This window comes from Bombina bombina, chromosome 2 (assembly GCF_027579735.1).
Source record: "Bombina bombina isolate aBomBom1 chromosome 2, aBomBom1.pri, whole genome shotgun sequence".
In the NCBI taxonomy this organism is placed as follows: domain Eukaryota; kingdom Metazoa; phylum Chordata; class Amphibia; order Anura; family Bombinatoridae; genus Bombina; species Bombina bombina.
The window spans coordinates 1,273,629,132-1,273,652,137 of record NC_069500.1 but is presented as its reverse complement, the minus strand read 5'-3'; the positions used below and the strand labels follow the sequence as shown (position 1 = coordinate 1,273,652,137).

Sequence of the window (23,006 nt, the reverse complement as noted above, 5' to 3'; positions counted from 1 at the left end):
ATTCCAAGAATTTTTTTCAAAGGTTCTCGGTGCCCTTCTTTCTGTAATCAGAGAACAGGGTTTTGGTATTTCCTTATTTGGACGATATCTTGGTATTTGCTCAGTCTTCTCATTTTCGAAGAATCTCATACGAATCGACTTGTGTTGTTTCTTCAAGTTCATGGTTGGAGGTTCAATTTACCAATCAGTTCATTGATTCCTCAGACAAGGGTAACCTTTTTAGGTTTCCAGATAGATTCAGTGTCTATGACTCTGTCCTTGTCAGACAAGAGAAGTTTAACATTGATATCAGCTTGTCAAAACCTTCAGTCACAATCATTCCCTTTGGTAGCCTTATGCATGGAAATTTTAGGTCTTAGGACTGCCGCGTCAGATGCGATCTCCTTTGCTCGTTTTCACATGCGACCTCTTCAGCTCTGTATGCTGAACCAATGGTGCAGGGATTACTCAAAGATATCTCAATTAATATCTTTAAACCGATTATACGACACTCTCTGACATGGTGGACAGATCACCATCGTTTAGTTCAGGGGGCTTCTTGTTCTTCCGACCTGGACTATAATCTCAACAGATGCAAGTCTTACAGGTTGGGGAGCTGTGTGGGGGTATCTGACAGCACAAGGGGTTTGGGAATCTCAGGAGGTGAGATTTCCGATCAATATTTTGGAACTCCGTGCAATTTTCAGAGCTTTTCAGTCTTGGCCTCTTCTGAAGAGAGAGTTGTTCATTTGTTTTCAGATAGACAATGTCACAACTGTGGCATACATCAATCATCAAGGAGGGACTCACAGTCCTCTGGTTATGAAAGAAGTATCTCGAATTTTGGTTTGGGCGGAATCCAGCTCCTGTCTAATCTCTGCGGTTCATATCCCAGGTATGGACAATTGGAAAGCGGATTATCTCAGTCGCCAATGCGAATGGTCTCTTCACCCAGAGGTATTTCCTCAGATTGTTCAAATGTGGGAACTCCCAGAAATAGATCTGATGGCTTCTCATCTAAACAAGAAACTTCCCTGGTATCTGTCCGGATCCCGGGATCCTCGGGCGGAGGCAGTGGATGCATTATTTCTTCCTTACAAGTGTCATCCTGCCTATATCTTTCCACCTCTAGTTCTTCTTCCAAGGGTATTCTCCAATATTCTAAAGGAATGCTCATTTTTTCCTGCTGGTAGCTCCAGCATGGCCTCACAGGTTTTGGTATGCGGATCTTGTCCGGATGGCCTCTTGCCAGCTGTGGACTCTTCCGTTAAGACCAGTCTTTCTGTCTCAAAACCTTAATTTTAAGGTATGGAGTTTGAACGCTTGATTCTTGGTCAAAGAGGTTTCTCTGACTCTGTGATTGATACTATGTGACAGGCTCGTAAATTTGTATCTAGAGAGATATATTATAGAGTCTGGAAGACTTATATTTCTTAGTGTCTTTCTCATCTTTTTTCTTGGCATTCTTTTTGAATACCGAGAATTTTACAGTTTCTTCAGGATGGTTTAGATAAAGGTTTGTCCGCAAGTTCCTTGAAAGACAAATCTCTGCTCTTTCTGTTCTTTTTCACAGAAGGTTTGCTAATCTTCCTGATATTTATTGTTTTGTACAACCTTTGGTTCGTATAAAACCTGTCTTTAAGTCAATTTCTCCTCCTTGGAGTTTGAATTTGGTTCTGGGGGCTCTTCAAGCTCCTCCTTTTGAACCCATGCATTCTTTGGTCGTTATATTACTTTCTTGGAAAGTTTTGTTTCTTTTGGCCATCTCTTCTGCCAGAAGAGTCTCTGAATTATCTACTCTTTTTTGTGAGTCTCCTTTTCTGATTTTGCATCAGGATAAGGCGGTGCTGCGAACTTCTTTTGAATTTTTTACCTAAGGTTGTGAATTCTAACAACATTAGTAGAGAAATTGTGGTTCTTTCATTATGTCCTGATCCTATGAATTCTAAGGAGAAATCATTGCATTCTTTGGATGCTGTTAGAGCTTTGTAATATATGTTTGTAATATTATGTTCCGAAAGACTTCTAGTCTATTTGTCATCTTTTCCGGTTCTAGAAAAGGCCAGAAAGCTTCTGCCATTTCTTTGGCATCTTGGTTGAAATCTTTATTTCATCATGCCTATGTTGAGTCGGGTAACACTCCGCCTCAAAGGATTACAGCTCATTCTACTAGGTCAGTTTCTACTTCCTGGGCGTTTAGGAATGAAGCTTCGGTTGATCAGATTTGCAAAGCAGCAACTTGGTCCTCTGCATAATTTTACTAAATTCTACCATTTTGATGTGTTTTCTTCTTTTGAAGCAGTTTTTGGTAGAAACGTACTTCAGGCAGTGTTTTCAGTTTGAATCTTCTGCTTATGTTTTTTCATTAAAATTTTATTCTGGGTGTGGATTATTTTCAGCAGGAATTGGCTGTCTTTATTTTATCCCTCCCTCTCTAGTGACTCTTGTGTGGAAAGATCCACATCTTGGGTAATCATTATCCCATACGTCACTAGCTCATGGACTCTTGCTAATTACATGAAAGAAAACATAATTTATGTAAGAACTTACCTGATAAATTCATTTCTTTCATATTAGCAAGAGTCCATGAGGCCCGCCCTTTTTTGTGGTGGTTTTGATTTTTTTGTATAAAGCACAATTATTCCAATTCCTTATTTTATATGCTTTCGCACTTTTTTCTTATCACCCCACTTCTTGGCTATTCGTTAAACTGAATTGTGGGTGTGGTGAGGGGTGTATTTATAGGCATTTTAAGGTTTGGGAAACTTTGCCCCTCCTGGTAGGAATGTATATCCCATACGTCACTAGCTCATGGACTCATGCTAATATGAAAGAAATTAATTTATCAGGTAAGTTCTTACATAAATTATGTTTTTTTTTTAATTGATGTTTCTGTTCCAAATATAACAACTTTTTTTATTTTCTATCTTGTACATCTGTACCAACACAGCTCAGGGAGCGTATCAGTCAGCTAGCAATTTATCCCTAGAGATCAGATGTGCACAACTGCATTTTCTATTAGATTCAAAGTAAATTTAAAAAGTTTTAAGTTCTTTTTTTTTCATGTAAAACATTTGTTACATGTTTAATGCCTCGTTACCCATGTATTATATGTACATTATTTGGATGCAACTGATTTCCTTATGTGTTTATTTAAAAGAATATATAAAAAACAATACAGAATACAGCAGCTTTTTTTTGGGAGGCTAGATGCTAATGCAGACAGAGGCTCTGCTTATTCCATTCTTCTCATAGTAACAAAATCCATGTCCACAACAACTCTCAATAAAAGCCATCTTTATTTGATGATAGGCACATTGTTTCATGATAGCGGTCGCTGGTTGTTTTGTATGGGCCTATCATGAAATAAAGATGGGGTTATTAAGAGTTGCTGTGGACATGATTTTTTTTTTTTTTTTTAAATCCGACAATTACAAAACTAATACAATATTTACGGCACATGATAAACATGGAACATGGTTTAGAGCAGGGGTCGCCAACCTTTCGGACCTCAGGGACCACTAAACTCACAATTTTGAATCCCGTGGACCACTAACATGAATTTAAAAAAAAAAAAAAAAAAAAGGTACAAACCTCTATAATGTATATGTGTGTGTGTACATGTATATGTGTGTGTGTGTGTATATATATATATATATATATATATATATATATATATATATATATATATATATATATATATATATATATATATGAGAGAAGCGCACTCACAGGAACGAACAACTGGCTCAATAACATTGTTAGCCTGTTCTATGGCGATTTACCACCTGGGTGCAACTTTTTAGCCCAGTAATGCTTTTCACAGAGTAGAACTTTCCTGTAGTATATCAGTCTGATCCCGCCTATTACGGTCAGTCCAGCGCCGAAATACCAGGCAATTCCTCTCTGAACAAGGAACACAGCAACCCCAGACGATCGTTTCGGCCTTCATTGGGCCTCGTCAGTGAGGTGTAGCTATATTCCTCTAAGCACACTGAGCAAGGAGTCCACGTCTGGTTGCCCCTTTTTCCCATAGGGAGACTAAATACATACAGAGAGAAGCGCACTCACAGGAACGAACAACTGGCTCAATAACATTGTTAGCCTGTTCTATGGCGATTTACCACCTGGGTGACGCTGACGCTGTGTAGCTTGCGGTGATAGATGTGCAGGGGTATAAATAAGGGGTAAGTTTGTACAACATTTTATGCTTATTTTGAAAACGGGGGAGACCCCGAAACGTCATTAAATACATTGGTATTTGGAAACAAGACCCTGTGAGTAACTCCTCCTTCTTCATTGGTTTAATTTATATATATATATATATATATATATATATATATATATATATATATATATATATATATATATATATATATATATATATATATATATATATATAATCAAAATTATCGTGGAGATAAGTCTGAGATTAAAAACCTCCATGTCTCAAAAGTAAATCAATACTTTTATAGATGTGCTAATTTCTTATGCAATTTTTTTTTATTTATATATATATATATATATATATATATATATATACATACACACACACACACACACACACACTGTACATAACTAGTATAACCATAGCTAAGTTTACATTATGTATATATTTACACATTTGTAAGAATTATTTTTTGGAATTGACTAACTGAATGACAGATGAAGGGTGAGTGCCAACTTTTGAGCTGGAAACAGAGAGGCAGAAAGTGGGAAGACAATATTTTTGTTTAAAAGGAACACAAGACTTCCTAGACATTCTAAATTAAGTTTTTATCAGAAAGCTCTCAATGTGAATGTGAGCTAACCCCAAAGGATGTTAGTTGCAATTACTATAATTCTGTTGGGATATGGCTGATCTGCTGGGTGGCAATTACTGGAATTCAGGTAGAATGGCTTTGTGTCCTGGAAAATTATTAGAATGAAAAAATAGTTAATATTTAATAAACAAACAAAAAAAGAAGATGGAGGGGAGGAAGACAAACAGTGATGTAAGTTCATCTGAATTAGGAAAACTACTACAAAGAGACAGATAAAGGGAAGAAAATAAATTAAATATGAGATTTTCTTTTTTTTTATATACTTTAATTCCACTATTTCAATCCAAGACTATACCAACCTCTGCTGGCTTTAGAATGGAAGCATCTTCCACTGAGTAGCGTGTCGGGCAGGAGGGGTTAAAAATGCAATCTAGCTATGCAAGTTGTGCATTACTACCCAACGTGCGTAGGGAGATTGTAATTTAACTCCTCCGTCGGTTTTCACTGATGTCCAGCCAGGCACTGTAGGGAGTGACACCCTCAGTGGAGATTAATTCCTGCTTGATGGTGTCACGGACCACAAACATCCTCTCACGGACCACCAGTGGTCCACAGACCACTTGTTGGCGACTGCTGATTTAGGGGGACAATTTTGTCAGACGAACAGCTGATAAGAGTTCATATGAATATGTGCTGTATATCTCTTCATATGCACTAGATACATATATATATATATATATATATCTAAACATATTTTTGAGCCTGCATAAATGCATTGATTATCTGTGATCATTATTTCCTATAGTCTTTCTCTATGTTAACAAGGTCAAATCTCCTATCAGGCCCAGATAAAAGTTCAGTAAGAGGTTAAATTATGTGAGGGGGTGGATTTACACTCCCATTAACATTGACCAATCACTGTGTTTGGAAACCCCTTTAAATATGTACAATTTTAAGTGGCTGCAGGATTATGATTACGGCACACAGCCGAAACTAGTCAACCAGCCTGCACCTTCTTACCCCTTGCTGTGATGTTTTAACTATGAAATAAAGATTGGACTTTTTATTCATACTTGGAAGACTACTGCTTCATCCTTTCATATTTTAAGAGTTCATTGTATTAGAGATGCTGCATAGACACATTTTAAAATAGACTGGGCTCTCTCCACCCCACTTGGAGATACATTTCTGCTGCTGCTACTTGGTTGCATATATTTTCTATAGCTTATACTACAGTATCGACATTTTCAGTTTAGGTTGCTGCTTCAACAGGCAAAAACATCTATTCCATATGGAAAAATAAAGGTAAAATAACTATTTCTTGTAGGTAAAATAGATCATTGGGAACACATTAATGGGGGAACATTTTAAAGTGAAAGTTAATTTTGCACTTCACAATTAATGCCATTCATTAAAGTGAATGTAAATTTTGATGCTAAAGTGCCGGTTTTTAAAACTTTGATTAAAAACAGGGGCCCTTTAATTCATCAAAATTTTCATTTCACTCCTGTTGTGAAAAAAAAACGTAACTTTTAATCTACACAGCAGCTCCAGCGTCCACCCGTTTCAAAGCCTCTTCCTGGGTCTAAAATGAGGCATCCGGCTTCCTCCAATCACAGCAGTGAATCAGACACTGAATCCCCCGGTTGGGAAGCTGTGATTGGAGGATGACCTATCAATCATTTCTGACATCAGAAATGGCTTGTGAGACCGGAGGAAGCTGGAGCTGCTGTGAAGTTTAAAAGGTAAGTTTTTTTTTTTGTCACAACAGGAGTGAAATGTAAATTTTGATGAATTAAAGTGCCCCTGTTTTTAATCAAAGTTTTAAAAACCGGGCACTTTAGCATCAAAATTTACATTCACTTTAATCTTCTAAAGAGTAATGCAGTCGCTAATATTTTTTTTAAATTCATTGGTCTTTTGTATATAATAATATAATACATTTCATACCGTTTTCTTCACATCCTCCTCCCACCTGCTCATTTCCTGCTTTTTCTATTTCTCACATAAGAGCGGTCCCACCCGCTCTTATGTGTACATCCGTGCCTGTTCCAGTGAAGCCTCCTTTATTGCGCATGCATCAACAAAACAATAAAAACAGTCTATCTGAAATTTGCGGCTCGAAAGATGATGCGCATGCGTGTCTCATGAAGTGCTTCGATAGAGGCTGAGAATTCCATGAGACACGCATGCGTATTGTCAATTGGGGGCGTGAAGTGAGTCGGTTGGGATGCCAGTGGGGGACCAATGAAAAGGAGAAAGAAGAAATTTGTTATTCCAAAATACAATTTTTTTTTATATCCATGCGTAGTGACGGCGAGATAGGATTGCGTTATGAAAGGTACATTACAGACATAAATAATAATGATTAAAAAAATTGATGAATTTAAGGTAAACTAATTTTTGCTGGGCTGTGTGGTTCTGCATACGGGTACATGATAGTTTACTTTTCCTTTAAACTACAATATTCCTTTGAGGCAAAGGAACCTAAAAAATAGCTTTGTCTGTCTCCTGAAAGCTTGACTAACTTAATATACTTGCTGGCTCCAAAATTTGAAATAAATCTGTCAACCATTGGTACAAACCATTCTCATATTCAGCACATCTTAGTCTAGCAGAGAAAAATGTTTCCACTCCATATACAAGCTATGTATTTTTTTTTCTCCTTCCTGTTTTAAATGTTGTTTACATATTTTGCCTCCTTGTTCTACCCTAGCATTAAAAGATGGATGTGGCCTGTTTGATGAATTTCAATGCATTTTCTAATTTAAGCTCTGCATACAAATAAACTATGAACATATGTAGGGCCAGATTACCTGAAATTCATCTGCATGGCAAGACTCTCAGAAAACCTGAACCTGGAATTCTTATTGAGTTGTGAGCTTTTCCATAGAAATAAACTCTATGAAATGCAAAATCTCATTGTAAAGAGAGAATATCACAGAGAACATCTGGCAATGATAGCACATGCAAATCAATTTACACTGTCATAAGTTACCATTTGCATTAGTATTTAGTTTTTCAGACGTCTTTTTCTTTCAGTTTATTAAGAGCATTGCATATTTTGAAACAATTCACCATGTTACATTTGTTGATAGAAAACAGCAAGACTTACAGGTGCACACTTGCTTAGAGAATTCTAATGACCTCTATTAGAAAACTTTATTCAAGCCCCTGTTCAGCCCACTGCCCTAGACTGCGAGACCCCTATTATAATAGCACCTTTTGAATTTTGACCTCTTGATTACAATTTCAACTTAAAAAAAATAATAAAAAAAATAAAATGTTGCATGTTAAATACAAGTTTTACTGTTTTACATTAAATACATTTCCACCTTCATGTAAATTTGCATTTTGCTATGAACTTTTAATGCACATTTCAATTAGTACTAATAATATGAGTTTAAGCTTAGTACTATTACGATTTTTAGAGTACATTTATAATGCATTTGAAATGTTTATTTTATTGAGCACTATACCAGGGCTCGACAAATTTGTTAAAAATCTAGGAGCTAGAAACTGTTGGCCTTCTGTACGATATATTCCATGAAGGATCTTTTTATACGATTTTGCAGTGACGACTTTTAGATAACCAGACCCATAATATATGTTGTTTGATGCAAATAATTATAAGTCATTTGTCATGTTAATATTTTTAGCAAATATATATTTTTTTATATACAAAGGTTTGAAAACTTTATTCAGCTTCCATTGGCCAAAAGAAAGTTTTGCAGAGATTGCCAGCAGCTCCTGTTGCAAGATGAGTGGGACAGACATTTTGCTCATCATGTGCTTGGTGACATCTCTGTATCTCAATTAAAAAGACCCAGCCTCCTGTTGCATCCTTTAGAAAATAAGAAGTCCAATGCTCAATATCTGTTTGCAGATCGAAGCTGTACATTTCTTCTAGATGCTATAACCTCTCTGGGGTTCAGACGAGTCCTCTGTGTTGGGACACCCAGGTATGTTTTACTGTGACTGAAGCAGCAGTCACTTCATAATATTATAGTTAGTTAGTAGACCTAAGTGAGATAATGCAGAGGTTAAACGTATAGGAAAGTCAAAATTATAAAGGATAAAGCATTTGTTTTTACAACACTTTTAAATACACTTCTATTATCAAATTTACTTTGTTCTCTTGGTATCTTTTTTTTAACAAACATGTACATATCCTACACTGGTGATTGGTGGCTGCACACATTTGCTCTGGAGCTGACTTTAAAGGGATGTAAAGGTCAAAATAGAAATGTGCATTTAAATGTTAAATAGAATAATTTTTGCAGTATTCTTCCATCAGCAAAATATTTCTAGTAAAAGAGGCTATGATGGCCCCTGTACCAGCATTAAAACGCTGCACCTTCTCAGAGAGTCAGTAGTGGCTTGTGTGACACAAAATACGTCTTCACTGATGCAATACTCACTGCAGACGGCTCTCTGAGAAGGTGTGTTGTCTGACACATTTTGGGCTTTCTATCCCTTTTATGTGTTTAACTCCTGCAAAGGGATTAAACACACAGTATGCGTAAAATATATGCAGTTATTTTAGCATTACATTTTGTCTTCACACCTTTAACTCCTTTGCCCAAATAGATGTATAGCTACATCATGTGATACATAGCCCATTGTATTGCATAACCTACATCTATGTCTGTAATACTGGAAGCCCAAGCAGTCTTGGTTGTCAAGCGACAACTGAGACTGCTTTTTGTGGGCTTCCAGCATCTGCCTTCATATTTTAATTGAGCACGATCAGACACTGTCTGTAGCGATCATTCATTGGTGCCAGTGGGAGGGAAGGAGGAAGGCGAGTGGGCGGCCAGCGATGGAGCATGAGGGAGGGGCGGAACCTATATAACGGCCAATAAATATGGAAGGGAGTTTGGATATGGGTCTCTACACTGCAGGAAAAAAAAACCCAGAGGGGGGTTGGGGGAGGTGGGGATGAGGGGTACCACTACACTACAGACTACAGTACTTAAGATGGTTGCCACTAGTAGGCGGGTGGAGATTTAGATGTTTGAAAGGGAGGTGGGAGGGTTGAGGAAGGATCCCTACACTGCAAAAAAAAAAAAAGTTTAACTAAACTGCAGACGGCCTACCAGTACCTAAGATGGTAGTGAGGGGTGAGCTGTTGGGAGGGATAAGGTGGGAGTGTAATCCCTACATGACATTACTATTACCTTTACCAGCTAATTAATTAACCCCTTCACTGTCTGAAAGTGCGGTGCACAGCTTTAATTAGCGGTCTTCTAATTACCAAAAAGCAATGGATAAATCATTTATGTCTGCTATATCTTAACAAAAAGGATCCCAGAGAAGCTTTTACAACCACTTGTGTTATGACCGCACACGCGATATGTAAATATCTTTAGTGAGAAACCCAAAGTTGCATAAAAGTAAACTTTTTTTCTAATATGATCGCATTTGGATGCAAAATGGTGGCATGAAATATACCAAAATGGGCCTAGATCAATACCTTGGGTTGTCTACTTTAAAAAAATAAATAAATATAGTTTTGATAGGTATATATAAAAAAACAAGGCTTTATTTCTGTTTAAATAGTGATAGCAAAAATGCTATAAATTCTCAGTATTTTGGGCAATATACATCTAGCTCTTAAAGCTAAGAGCCTGTGTTTTTAAGAGACTTATCAATGTATTGCTATTATCAATTTGACTTTATTCTCTTGTTATCCTTTGTTGAAAAACATACATAGGTAGGTTCAGGAGCATAGATACATACATAGGTAGGTTACCAGATGTGTTCAACTAGCTCCCAGTAGTGCATTGCTGCTCTGGTGCAGACTTTAAAGGGACATGAAGCACATTTTCTTTCATGATTCAGATAAATCATACCATTTTAAACAACTTTCCAATTTACTCCTAATATCTAATTTGCTTCATTCTTTTGGTATCTTTTATTGAACCAGCAGTAATGCACTATTGGGAGCTAACTGAAAGCCAATGACGAGGCACATATGTGCAGCCACCAATCAGCAGCTTCTAAACCAACTTAGTTTTACATTTCAGCAAAGGAACAAAACTAATTAGATATAAAAAAAAAAAGGAAAGTTATTTAAAATGATATGCTCTGAATCATGTAAGAAAAATGGGTTTTGTGTCCCTTTAAACTAAGTTTTCAATAAAATCCTCAAACTCATTAGATCATTTTCTTTTTGCACTTTTATGTCCCATGAATTAGTCATTTTTCTTCATGTACCCTTATACATGTACCCTTATACATGTACCCTTATACAAGTACCCTTATACAAGTACCCTTATACATGTACCCTTATACATGTACCCTTATACATGTACCCTTATACATGTACCCTTATACATGTACCCTTATACATGTACCCTTATACATGTACCCTTATACATGTACCCTTTTTGTGCTCCTAAATAAAAGTAGCTGTTTCCTCCAATATTCTTCCTGGTTCTCAAAAGTGAAACACTACATGTTGCAGCTCCTGAAGAGGCTAATTAGTGTTGTCATGTTTCTAGGTGTGAAGTAGTTTATTACCTGCTCTATGCTGTCAAATCCTTTGGCTGTTCACACATAGCTGTATGTGTACTGCTATTTTGTATTTCACATCTTTCTGTGTTTCTAGGCTTCATGAATTAATCAAACTCCGTGCCTCTGAAGAGCCAAAAATGAAAAGTCTTTTGCTAGACATTGACTTCAGGTACACGTGAATGTGATGTAAAGACATATTACGGTTTGCTTGGCTCTTATGTGAATGTGATAATTGCACTTATAAAACAGCGCTCACCTCTTTAGTGTAACCTTCACAGATTTGTTAACATTTCTTTAGCTATAAGATTACAGTAGTTTGTTTTCATGTGTCACATGAGTAAAATGGTGATAAAACTATATGTAAATGTAGTTATTTCTCCTGTTAAGTGTAGTCAGTCCACGGGTCATCATTACTTCTGGGATATTAACTCCTCCCCAACAGGAAGTGCAAGAGGATCACCCAAGCAGAGCTGTTATATAGCTCCTCCCCTCTACGTCACACCCAGTCATTCTCTTGCACCCAACTAATAGATAGGATGTGTGAGAGGACTGTGGTGATTATACTTAGTTTTTATATCTTCAATCAAAAGTTTGTTATTTTAAAACAGCACCGGAGTGTGTTGTTCCTTCTCAGGTAGAATTTGAAGAAGAATCTACCTGAGTTTTTGTATGATCTTAGCCGGCGTAGCTAAGATTCATTTTGCTGTTCTCGGCCATTCTGAGGAGTGAGGTAAACTTCAGATCAGGGGACAGCGGGCAGGTTCACCTGCAAAGAGGTATGTTGCAGTATATTATTTTCTGAGGAATGGAATTGACTGAGAAAATACTGCCAATACCAATATAATGTAAGTTCAGCCTTAAATGCAGTAGTAGCAACTGGTATCAGGCTGTTATGTATATATGTTTACACTTCAGTATTCTGGGGAATGGCACTTCACTGGGATAATACTATATGCATATAACTTTTAGCCTAACTTGCAGTGGGAACGACTAGCAGCAGGCTTTTTAATGACATTCATATTATTTGATTTTAAATGTTTTGCTGGCATGTTAAATCGTTTAATTATCTGAGGTACTGGGTGAAAAATTGTTTTGGGCACTGTTTTTCCACTTGGCTGTCGTTTATTTTAATTTAAGACAGTTCACTGAGCTTCCCTCACTGTTGTGTGTGAGGGGGAGGGGCCTATTTTGGCGCTTTTGCTACGCATCAGAAATTCAGTCACAAGTCTGTTTCTCTCCCTGCATGATCCGGATCGTCTCTACAGAGCTCAAGGGTCTTCAAAAATTATTTTGAGGGAGGTAATCACTCACAGCAGACCTGTGAGATTGTGCTTTGACTGTGATAAAAAACGTTTATATTTTGTACATTTTTTTTCTGCTATTAAGGGTTAATTATCCATTGCTAATGGGGGCAATCCTTTGCTAAATTTATGCCTTTACCGGGAAAAATTTGGTTTTTATAATTTCTCCGGTTCATTGTTATTCAACTGTCATAGTTCTTTTCTGTGCTTCTTAAAGGCACAGTACGTTTTTCATATTACTTGTAAATTGAGTTGAAAAGTATTTCCAAGCTTGCTAGTTTAATTGCTAGTTTGTTAAACATGTCTGACTCAGAGGAATATCTCTGTGCTATATGTGCAAAAGCCAAGGTGGAGCCCAATAGAAATTTATGTACTAATTGCATTGATGCTACTTTAAATAAAAGTCAATCTGTACAAATTGAACATCATTCACCAAACAACGAGGGGGAAGTTATGCCGACTAACTTGCCTCACGTGTCAGTACCTGCATCTCCCGCTCGGGAGGTGCGTGATATTGTAACGCCGAGTACTTCAGGGCGGCCATTACAAATCACACTACAGGACATGGCTAATGTTATGACTGAAGTTTTGTCTAAATTACCAGAACTTAGAGGTAAGCGAGATCACTCTGGGGTGAGAACAGAGTGCGCTGATAATAATAGGGCCATGTCAGATACTGCGTCACAATTTGCAGAACATGAGGACGGAGAGCTTCAATCTGCAGGTGACGGATCTGATCCAAATAGAGTGGATTCAGACATTTCAAATTTTAAGTTTAAACTAGAAAACCTCCGTGTACTGCTAGGGGAGGTATTAGCGGCTCTGAATGATTGTAACACCGTTGCAATCCCAGAGAAATTATGTAGGCTGGATAGATACTATGCGGTACCAGCGAGTACTGACGTATTTCCTATACCTAAGAGGCTTACAGAGATAATTACTAAGGAGTGGGATAGGCCCGGTGTACCCTTTCCCCCCCCCTCCTGTATTTAGAAAAATGTTTCCAATAGACGCCACCACACGGGACTTATGGCAGATGGTCCCTAAGGTGGAGGGAGCGGTTTCTACTCTGGCTAAGCGTACCACTATCCCGGTGGAGGATAGCTGTGCCTTTTCAGATCCAATGGATAAAAAATTAGAAGGTTACCTTAAGAAAATGTTTGTTCAACAAGGTTTTATATTGCAACCCCTTGCATGTATTGCGTCTGTCACGGCTGCGGCCGCATTTTGGTCCGAGTCTCTGAAAGAGACTCTTGACTCAATAACTATAGATGAGATTTCAAATAAGCTTAAAACCCTTAAGCTAGCTAATTCATTTATTTCAGATGCCGTAGTACATTTAACTAAACTTACGGCTAAGAATTCCGGATTCGCCATTCAGGCACGTAGAGCACTGTGGCTAAAATCCTGGTCAGCTGATGTTACTTCTAAATCTAAATTACTTAACATACCTTTCAAAGGGCAGACCTTATTCGGGCCCGGTTTGAAAGAAATTATCGCTGACATTACAGGAGGTAAAGGCCATGCCCTGCCTCAAGACAGAGCCAAACCTAGGGCTAGACAGTCTAATTTTCGTGCCTTTCGTAACTTCAAGGCAGGAGCAGCATCAACTTCCTCTGCACCAAAACAGGAAGGAGCTGTTGCTCGCTACAGACAAGGCTGGAAACCTAACCAGTCCTGGAACAAGGGCAAGCAGGCCAGAAAACCTGCTGCTGCCCCTAAGACAGCATGAATTGAGGGCCCCCGATCCGGGAACGGATCTAGTGGGGGGCAGACTTTCTCTCTTCGCCCAGGCTTGGGCAAGAGATGTCCAGGATCCCTGGGCGTTAGAGATCATATCTCAGGGATATCTTCTGGACTTCAAAATCTCTCCACCAAAAGGAAGATTTCATCTTTCAAGGTTGTCAACAAACCAAATAAAGAGGCGTTTCTACGCTGTGTACAAGATCTTTTACTAATGGGAGTGATCCACCCGGTTCCGCGGTCGGAGCACGGACAGGGGTTTTACTCAAATCTGTTTGTGGTTCCCAAGAAAGAAGGAACCTTCAGACCAATCTTGGATTTAAAGATCCTAAACAAATTCCTAAGAGTTCCATTGTTCAAAATGGAAACTATTCGGACAATCTTACCCATGATCCAAAAGGGTCAGTACATGACCACAGTGGATTTAAAGGACGCTTACCTTCACATACCGATTCACAAAGATCATTACCGGTATCTAAGGTTTGCCTTCTTAGACAGGCATTACCAGTTTGTAGCTCTTCCATTCGGATTGGCTACGGCTCCAAGAATCTTCACAAAGGTTCTGGGCGCTCTTCTGGCGGTACTAAGACCGCGAGGAATTTCGGTGGCTCCGTACCTAGACGACATTCTGATACAAGCGTCAAGCTTTCAAACTGCCAAGTCTCATACAGAGTTAGTACTGGCATTTCTAAGGTCGCATGGGTGGAAGGTGAACGAAGAGAAGAGTTCTCTCTTTCCACTCACAAGAGTTCCCTTCTTGGGGACTCTTATAGATTCTGTAGAAATGAAGATCTACCTGACAGAAGACAGGTTAACAAAGCTTCAAAATGCTTGCCGTGTCCTTCATTCCATTCAACACCCGTCAGTGGCTCAATGCATGGAGGTAATCGGCTTAATGGTAGCGGCAATGGACATAGTACCCTTTGCACGCCTACATCTCAGACCGCTGCAATTGTGCATGCTAAGTCAGTGGAATGGGGATTACTCAGATTTGTCCCCTACTCTGAATCTGGATCAAGAGACCAGAAATTCTCTTCTATGGTGGCTTTCTCGGCCACATCTGTCCAGGGGGATGCCATTCAGCAGGCCAGATTGGACAATTGTAACAACAGACGCCAGCCTACTAGGTTGGGGCGCTGTCTGGAATTCCCTGAAGGCTCAGGGATCATGGACTCAGGAGGAGAGTCTCCTTCCAATAAACATTCTGGAATTTAGAGCAGTTCTCAATGCCCTTCTGGCTTGGCCTCAGTTAACAACTCGGGGGTTCATCAGGTTTCAGTCGGACAACATCACGACTGTAGCTTACATCAACCATCAAGGAGGGACAAGAAGCTCCCTAGCGATGATGGAAGTATCAAAGATAATTCGCTGGGCAGAGTCTCACTCTTGCCACCTGTCAGCGATCCACATTCCAGGAGTGGAGAACTGGAAGGCGGATTTCCTAAGTCGTCAGACTTTTCATCCGGGGGAGTGGGAACTTCATCCGGAGGCCTTTGCCCAAATACTTCGACGTTGGGGCAAACTAGAGAGAGATCTCATGGCGTCTCGCCAGAACGCCAAGCTTCCTTGTTACGGGTCCAGGTCCAGGGACCCGGGAGCGGTCCTGGTAGATGCTTTGACAGCACCTTGGACCTTCGGGATGGCTTATGTGTTTCCACCCTTCCCGATGCTTCCTCGATTGATTGCCAGGATCAAACAGGAGAGAGCATCGGTGATTCTAATAGCGCCTGCGTGGCCACGCAGGACCTGGTATGCAGATCTAGTGGACATGTCATCCTGTCCACCTTGGTCTCTGCCTCTGAGACAGGACCTTCTAATTCAGGGTCCTTTCAAACATCAAAATCTAATTTCTCTGAAGCTGACTGCTTGGAAATTGAACGCTTGATTTTATCAAAGCGTGGATTTTCTGAGTCAGTAATTGATACCTTAATACAGGCTAGGAAACCTGTTACCAGAAAGATTTACCATAAAATATGGCGTAAATACTTACATTGGTGCGAATCCAAGAGTTACTCATGGAGTAAGGTTAGGATTCCTAGGATATTGTCTTTTCTACAAGAAGGTTTAGAAAAGGGTTTATCTGCTAGTTCCTTAAAAGGATAGATCTCAGCTCTGTCCATTCTTTTACACAAACGTCTGTCAGAAGTTCCAGACGTTCAGGCTTTTTGTCAAGCTTTGGCCAGGATTAAGCCTGTGTTTAAAACGGTTGCTCCACCATGGAGCTTAAATTTAGTTCTTAACGTTTTACAGGGTGTTCCGTTTGAACCCCTTCATTCCATTGATATCAAATTGTTATCTTGGAAAGTTCTGTTTTTAATGGCTATTTCCTCGGCTCGAAGAGTCTCTGAGTTATCGGCCTTACATTGTGATTCTCCTTATCTGATTTTTCATTCAGACAAGGTAGTTCTGCGTACTAAACCTGGGTTCTTACCTAAGGTAGTCACTAATAGGAATATCAATCAAGAGATTGTTGTTCCATCATTGTGTCCTAACCCTTCTTCAAAGAAGGAACGACTTCTACACAATCTGGATGTAGTTCGTGCCCTGAAATTTTATTTACAGGCAACTAAAGATTTTCGCCAAACTTCTTCCCTGTTTGTCGTTTATTCTGGACAGAGGAGAGGTCAAAAAGCTTCTGCTACCTCTCTCTCTTTTTGGCTTCGTAGCATAATACGTTTAGCCTATGAGACTGCTGGACAGCAGCCTCCTGAAAGAATTACAGCTCATTCTACTAGAGCTGTGGCTTCCACTTGGGCCTTTAAGAATGAGGCATCTGTTGAACAGATTTGCAAGGCTGCAACTTGGTCTTCTCTTCATACTTTTTCCAAATTTTACAAATTTGACACTTTTGCTTCTTCGGAGGCTGTTTTTGGGAGAAAGGTTCTTCAGGCAGTGGTCCCTTCCGTATAAAGATCCTGCCTGTCCCTCCCGTCATCCGTGTACTTTAGCTTTGGTATTGGTATCCCAGAAGTAATGATGACCCGTGGACTGACTACACTTAACAGGAGAAAACATAATTTATGCTTACCTGATAAATTCCTTTCTCCTGTAGTGTAGTCAGTCCACGGCCCGCCCTGTTTTTTATGGCAGGTCTAAATTTTTAAATTATACTCCAGTCACCACTGCACCCTATAGTTTCTCCTTTCTCGTTTGGTTCTCGGTCGAATGACTGGGTGTGACGTAGAGGGGAGGAGCTATATAGCAGCTCTGCTTGGGTGATCCTCTTGCACTTCCTGTTGGGGAGGAGTTAATATCCCAGAAGTAATGATGACCCGTGGACTGACTACACTACAGGAGAAAGGAATTTATCAGGTAAGCATAAATTATGTTTTATTTATTGTTCCTGATATCGCAATTTTGCAGGTATTCTCAGTTCTACAACGAGGAGGAATTTTGCCACTACAACATGTTTAATCACCATTTCTTTGGTGGCGAGGTAAAGTGTCTCCCATGTAATTTTATAATGCTTGCTATCACATATATGTTTAACTTTTCTGTTGATCCTTTTCACACCCTGTGATAAAGTTATTTTAAAGGGACATGAAACCCCAAATTTCTTTCTAATGACACAGTGAGTCAATGGATTATCAATAATTACTGTTGGGAATATTACTCCAGGCCAGGAGGTGGAGGCAAAGAGCACCACAGCAAAGTTGATAAATATCACTTCCTTACCCACAATCCCCCAGTCATTCTCTTTGCCTAAAGTGCAAGGAGGAGGTGAAATTTAGGTGTCTGATAAGTTTTCTTTAAGATTTTATTATTTTTAAGCAGAGTAGGTTTACTTTGATCTTTCCTGGGGTCTAGCCTTAGTCCACATCAGTCTCTTCAGTAGGGCAGTGGTGGCTTTTGAGCAATTGGGAACTTGTGAGGTACAATCCTCTGCGTTTTCCCAAGGTTGTTGCTGCCCTAATCAGAAAGCCTGAGTAGGTTTACTCAGATGATTTTTTCCTTTTCCACAGGTCCATGTGAGTTATGACATCCTCTAAAACCAGATGAGCTGTCCTGCTGCCGGACAGACTATTTTTCAGGTAAGTGCCATTTCTATTTTTATTGGACATCCCAGGAGTGGACAATTGGGAAGCGGATTTTCTGAGCAGACGGACTTTTCATGCCGGGGAGTAGGAACTTCATCTGGAGGTGTTTCCCAGTTTGATTCTCAAATGGGGGCAGCCAGAACTGGATCTCATGGCTTCTCTGCAGAATGCCAAGCTCCCGAGGTACGACTCAAGGTCAAGGGATCCACAGGCAGTCCTGATAGATGCTCTGGCACTTCAGTCTAGCATACCTATTTCCTCCGTTCGCTCTCCTTCCAAGGGTCATTGCTCGGCTCAAGCAGGAGAGGGCGTCAGTGATTCTCATTGCTCCGGCGTGGCCTCACAGGATCTGGTATGCAGACCTAGTGGAAATGTCATCCTTTCCACCTTGGAGACTTCCTCTGAGGAAGAACCTTCTACTTCAGGATCCCTTCCTTCATCCATATCTCGTTTCTCTGAAGCTGACTGCTTGGAGATTGAACGCTTAATTTTATCTAAGCGTGGGTTTTCAGAGTCGGTCATTGAGACCTTGATCCAGGCTCGTAAGCCTGTGACCCGTAGGATTTACCATAAGATTTGGCGTAAATATTTGTATTGGTGTGAATCCAAAGTATACTCTTGGAGTAGAGTCAGGATTCATAGGATTTCTTTTCTCCAGGACGGTCTGTAATAGGGTTTGTCGTCTAGTACTCTGAAGGGTCAGATTTCGGCATTGTCTATTTTGTTGCACAAGCGTCTGGCGGATGTGCCAGACGTGCAATCGTTTTGTCAGACCTTGGTCAGGATCCGGCCTGTGTTTAAACCAGTTACTCCTCCCTGGAGTTTTAATCTTGTTCTTAAGATTTTACAGCAGGCTCCGTTTGAGCCTCTGCATTCCTTGGATATTAAGTTGTTATCTTGGAAAGTTTTGTTTCTTGTTGCCATTTCTTCTGCTAGGAGAGTTTCGGAACTCTCATCTCTACAGTGTGATTCCCCTTTTTTTTATCTCTCATTCTGATAAGGTGGTTTAGTGTACTAAGTTGGGTTTCCTGCCTAGAGTTGTTTCGTTCAAGAATATTAATCAGGAAATCGTGGTTGCTTCTTTGTGTCCTAACCCTTCTTCTCATAAGGAGCATTTATTGCATAACCTAGATGTTGTTGTACGTGCGCTGAAATTCTATCTACAGGCGACTAAGGACTTTTGTCAGTCCTCTGCCTTGTTTGTCTGTTTTTCTGGGAAACACAAGGGTCAGAAAACTATGGCTACTTTGCTTTCCTTTTGGCTGAAGAGTGTTATACGTTTGGCCTATGAGACTGCTGGACAGCAACCTCCTGAGAAAATCACAGCTCACTCCACGAGGGCTGTTTCTTCTTCTTGGGCTTTCAAAAATGAAGCTTCTGTGGAACAGATTTGCAAGGCTGCAACTTGGTTATCTTTGCATACTTTTTCCAAATTCTATAAATTCAATACTTTTGCCTCGGCTGAGGCTTCCTTTGCGAGAGAGGTTCTTCAAGCAGTGGTGCCTTCTGTTTAGGTTACCTGTCTTGTCCCTCCCTTATCTGTGTCCTCTAGCTTGGGTATTGATTCCCAACAGTAATTATTGATGATCCGTGGACCCACCGTGTCATTAGAAAGAAAACAAAATTTATGCTTACCTGATAAATTTCTTTCTTTCTTGACACGGTGAGTCCACGACCTCAGGCACCTTTGCACCTTGTGTTACTTCCTTTCTCTCCTTTACTTTGGTCGAATGACTGGGGGATTGTAGGTAGGGAAGTGATATTTATCCGCTTTGCTGTGGTGCTCTTTGCCTCCTCCTGCTGGCCAGGAGTGATATTCCCAACAGTAATTATTGATGATCCGTGGACTCCCCGTGTCAAGAAAGAAAGACATTTATCAGGTAAGCATATATTTAGCTTTTTCTTTCATGATTTAGATAGAGAATACAATTTTAAACATTTACTAACATGATGTTATTTGCTTCATTCTTTAGATATCCATTGTTGAAGAAATAGAAATGCACATGGGTGAGCAAATCACACAAGGCATCTATGTGCAGCCACCAATCAGAAGCTACTTAGCCTCTTTAGATATTCTTTAAAACAAAGGATATCAAGAGAAGGAAGCAAATTAGATCATGGAAGTAAATTGAAAGTTGTTTAAAATTGCTATCTCTAGCTGAATCATGAAAGAAAAAATCTGGGTTTCATGTCCCTTTACGTTTGTTGTACTAATCATATTTAAACATGAATTCACCACTACTTCTGTGAATTACACCCAAAAATAATACCTTGATTTTTTTTTTTAGTAGACCAAACACTTTAAGAAAGTTTGCAGAAATACCTAGAAAATGGTGAAAGCCATTGTAGCAAATGCTCAAAACATTGTATAATTTTATCAGGCTAGTGGTTGCTGCCAAGAAATCTCTATTACAAAGACAAAAATGTGAGAATGGTGCAAATTAACACCAAAGCTGGGAACGATTGCTTAAGTGTATATCGTATTGAAGTGATAAGCCAATAACGCCTTTTAATCTTGTAATTGCTGCAGGGAAGCCTGGCAAAATATGAGCCTGAATCACACAAGGAGCCGACGTGGGCACCGCTCTGGCCCTGTATGCACAGGTGGATTAGGGAGTGCCCAGACACACCCGGCACATCCTGTGCGCACACCTATGATCCCCCTGAATCATATTGCCCAGAAATTCCTGATTTTGTTAAGTCTGGTGGTATAAATATAAATTACACTATCTTTACCCCAGCAGATTTTTTTTCCACCAGATTTACTTGAGGAAATAGTGGTGCAAATTTATAAGCACAACAATTTTTTGCCCCCCCCCCCCCAAAAAAAAAAACTGGACCCCAACAATCGCTAGATAACTACATTTTTGGGGGGATTTTACTCTCAGTATGGGCATTGTATGTAAGCCATCTATAAAATCCTATTGGTCTACCCACCCTGTATATGCAACTGATCTCTTCCCAAAAGTAATACCAAGAGCAAATTGAAAATTATTTCAAATTTTTCTGAATTTTACAGATAACTGGTAATAAAAAAAAAAAGAGTACTTGTTAGGCGATGCAGCTGATCCGTACAGTACAAATCAATTTAAAAAGTGCCACTTGAACCAAATAGACAGCAACATTTTCTACCAAGTTTTGGTTTTCCTTGTGGCGAGTTATGGCTTAATTATTTGGTTTGAAAGGTCTACTCCACCAATATACTTATTATATCCTATAATTGAAAAAAATATTTCTTTCATGTAATTGGCAAGAGTCCATGAGCTAGTGACGTATGGGATATACAATCCACCCAGAAGGGTCAAAGTTTCCCAAACCTAAAAATGCCTATAAATACACCCCTCACCACACCCACAATTAAGTTTTTACAAACTTTGCCTCCTATGGAGGTGGTGAAGTAAGTTTGTGCTTAGATTCTACATTGATATGCGCTTCTCAGCATTTTAAAGCCTGATTCCTCTCAGAGTACAGTGAATGTCAGAGGGATGTGAATGCAATGGGTTTTCCTCACGGGAGATCTATTTCATAGGTTCTCTGTTATCGGTCGTAGAGATTCATCTCCTACCTCCCTTATTCAGATCGACTATATAGTCTCATATTCCATTACCTCTACTGATAACTGTTTCAGTACTGGTTTGGCTATCTGCTATATGTGGATGGGTGTCTTTTGGTAAGTATGTTTTAATTACTTAAGACACTCTCAGCTATGGTTTGGCACTTTATGTATTAATATAAAGTTCTAAATATATCTATTGTACTTATATTTGCCATGAGTCAGGTTTATGTATATTTCCTTTTGCAGACTGTCAGTTTCATATTTGGGAAAAGCATTTTTTAGGAAAAAATAAAAAAATTCTTACCTGGAGTATAGACTTTTTTCAAATTGACTGTTTTTCATTAAATTTTGCGGACAAAATTAGGCTCGCGAGGGCGTAAAATGGCAAAGTATATTGCGTCTTTCTTGGCGTGAGATTTTTTGGCGCGAAGTTACGTTCGATGATGCAAAATTAGTCATTTCCGGTGTCTTAGTTGACGCCGAGTTCCTTTCACGAGGTTGCGTCTTCAATGACGCGAGTGTGTCATCTCCGGATGTTGTTAGTGCCAAAAAAATTTCTGTTTACATTGTGCGTCATACTTGGCGCCAAATATTTTCATTATTTAAAACCCCATTCCTATATGCCTCTAGCCTTTTTCTCTATCAGAGGGCTATGCTGTTTGCATTTTTTCCCATTCCTGAAACTGCCATATAAGGAAATTGATAATTTTGCTTTATATGTTGTTTTTTCTCTTACATTTGCAAGATGTCTCAATCTGATCCTGTCTCAGAAACCACTGTTGGAACCCTGCTGCCTGATATCAGTTCTACCAAAGCTAAGTGCATTTGTTGTAAATTTGTGGAGATTATATCTCCAGCTGTGGTATGTAATAGTTGTCATGATAAGCTTTTACATGCAGAGAATGTGTCCATCAGTAATAGTACATTGCCTGTTGTTCCTTCAACATCTAATGTACAAGATATACCTGTGAATTTAAAAGATTTTATTGCTGATGCAATTCAGAAGGCTTTGTCTGCCATCACGCCTTCTAATAAACATAAAGGTCTTTTAAAACTTCTCATAAAGTTGATGAAATTTCAAATGACCGACAACATACTGAATTATCCT

The 23,006-nt window shown here is 39.3% G+C and overlaps 1 protein-coding gene across 1 annotated transcript in view; it reads left to right on the top strand.

Annotated features, from left to right (window-relative positions):
• ZCCHC4 (zinc finger CCHC-type containing 4) overlaps window positions 1–23,006 on the top strand; it is a 110,242-nt gene that overhangs the window by 9,344 nt on the left and 77,892 nt on the right. Inside the window, exons 4-6 of the mRNA XM_053704082.1 lie at window positions 8,429–8,704; window positions 11,356–11,430; window positions 17,669–17,741. Of these exons, the coding sequence (XP_053560057.1) occupies window positions 8,429–8,704; window positions 11,356–11,430; window positions 17,669–17,741 (424 nt within the window). The remainder of the gene's footprint in view (window positions 1–8,428; window positions 8,705–11,355; window positions 11,431–17,668; window positions 17,742–23,006) is intronic.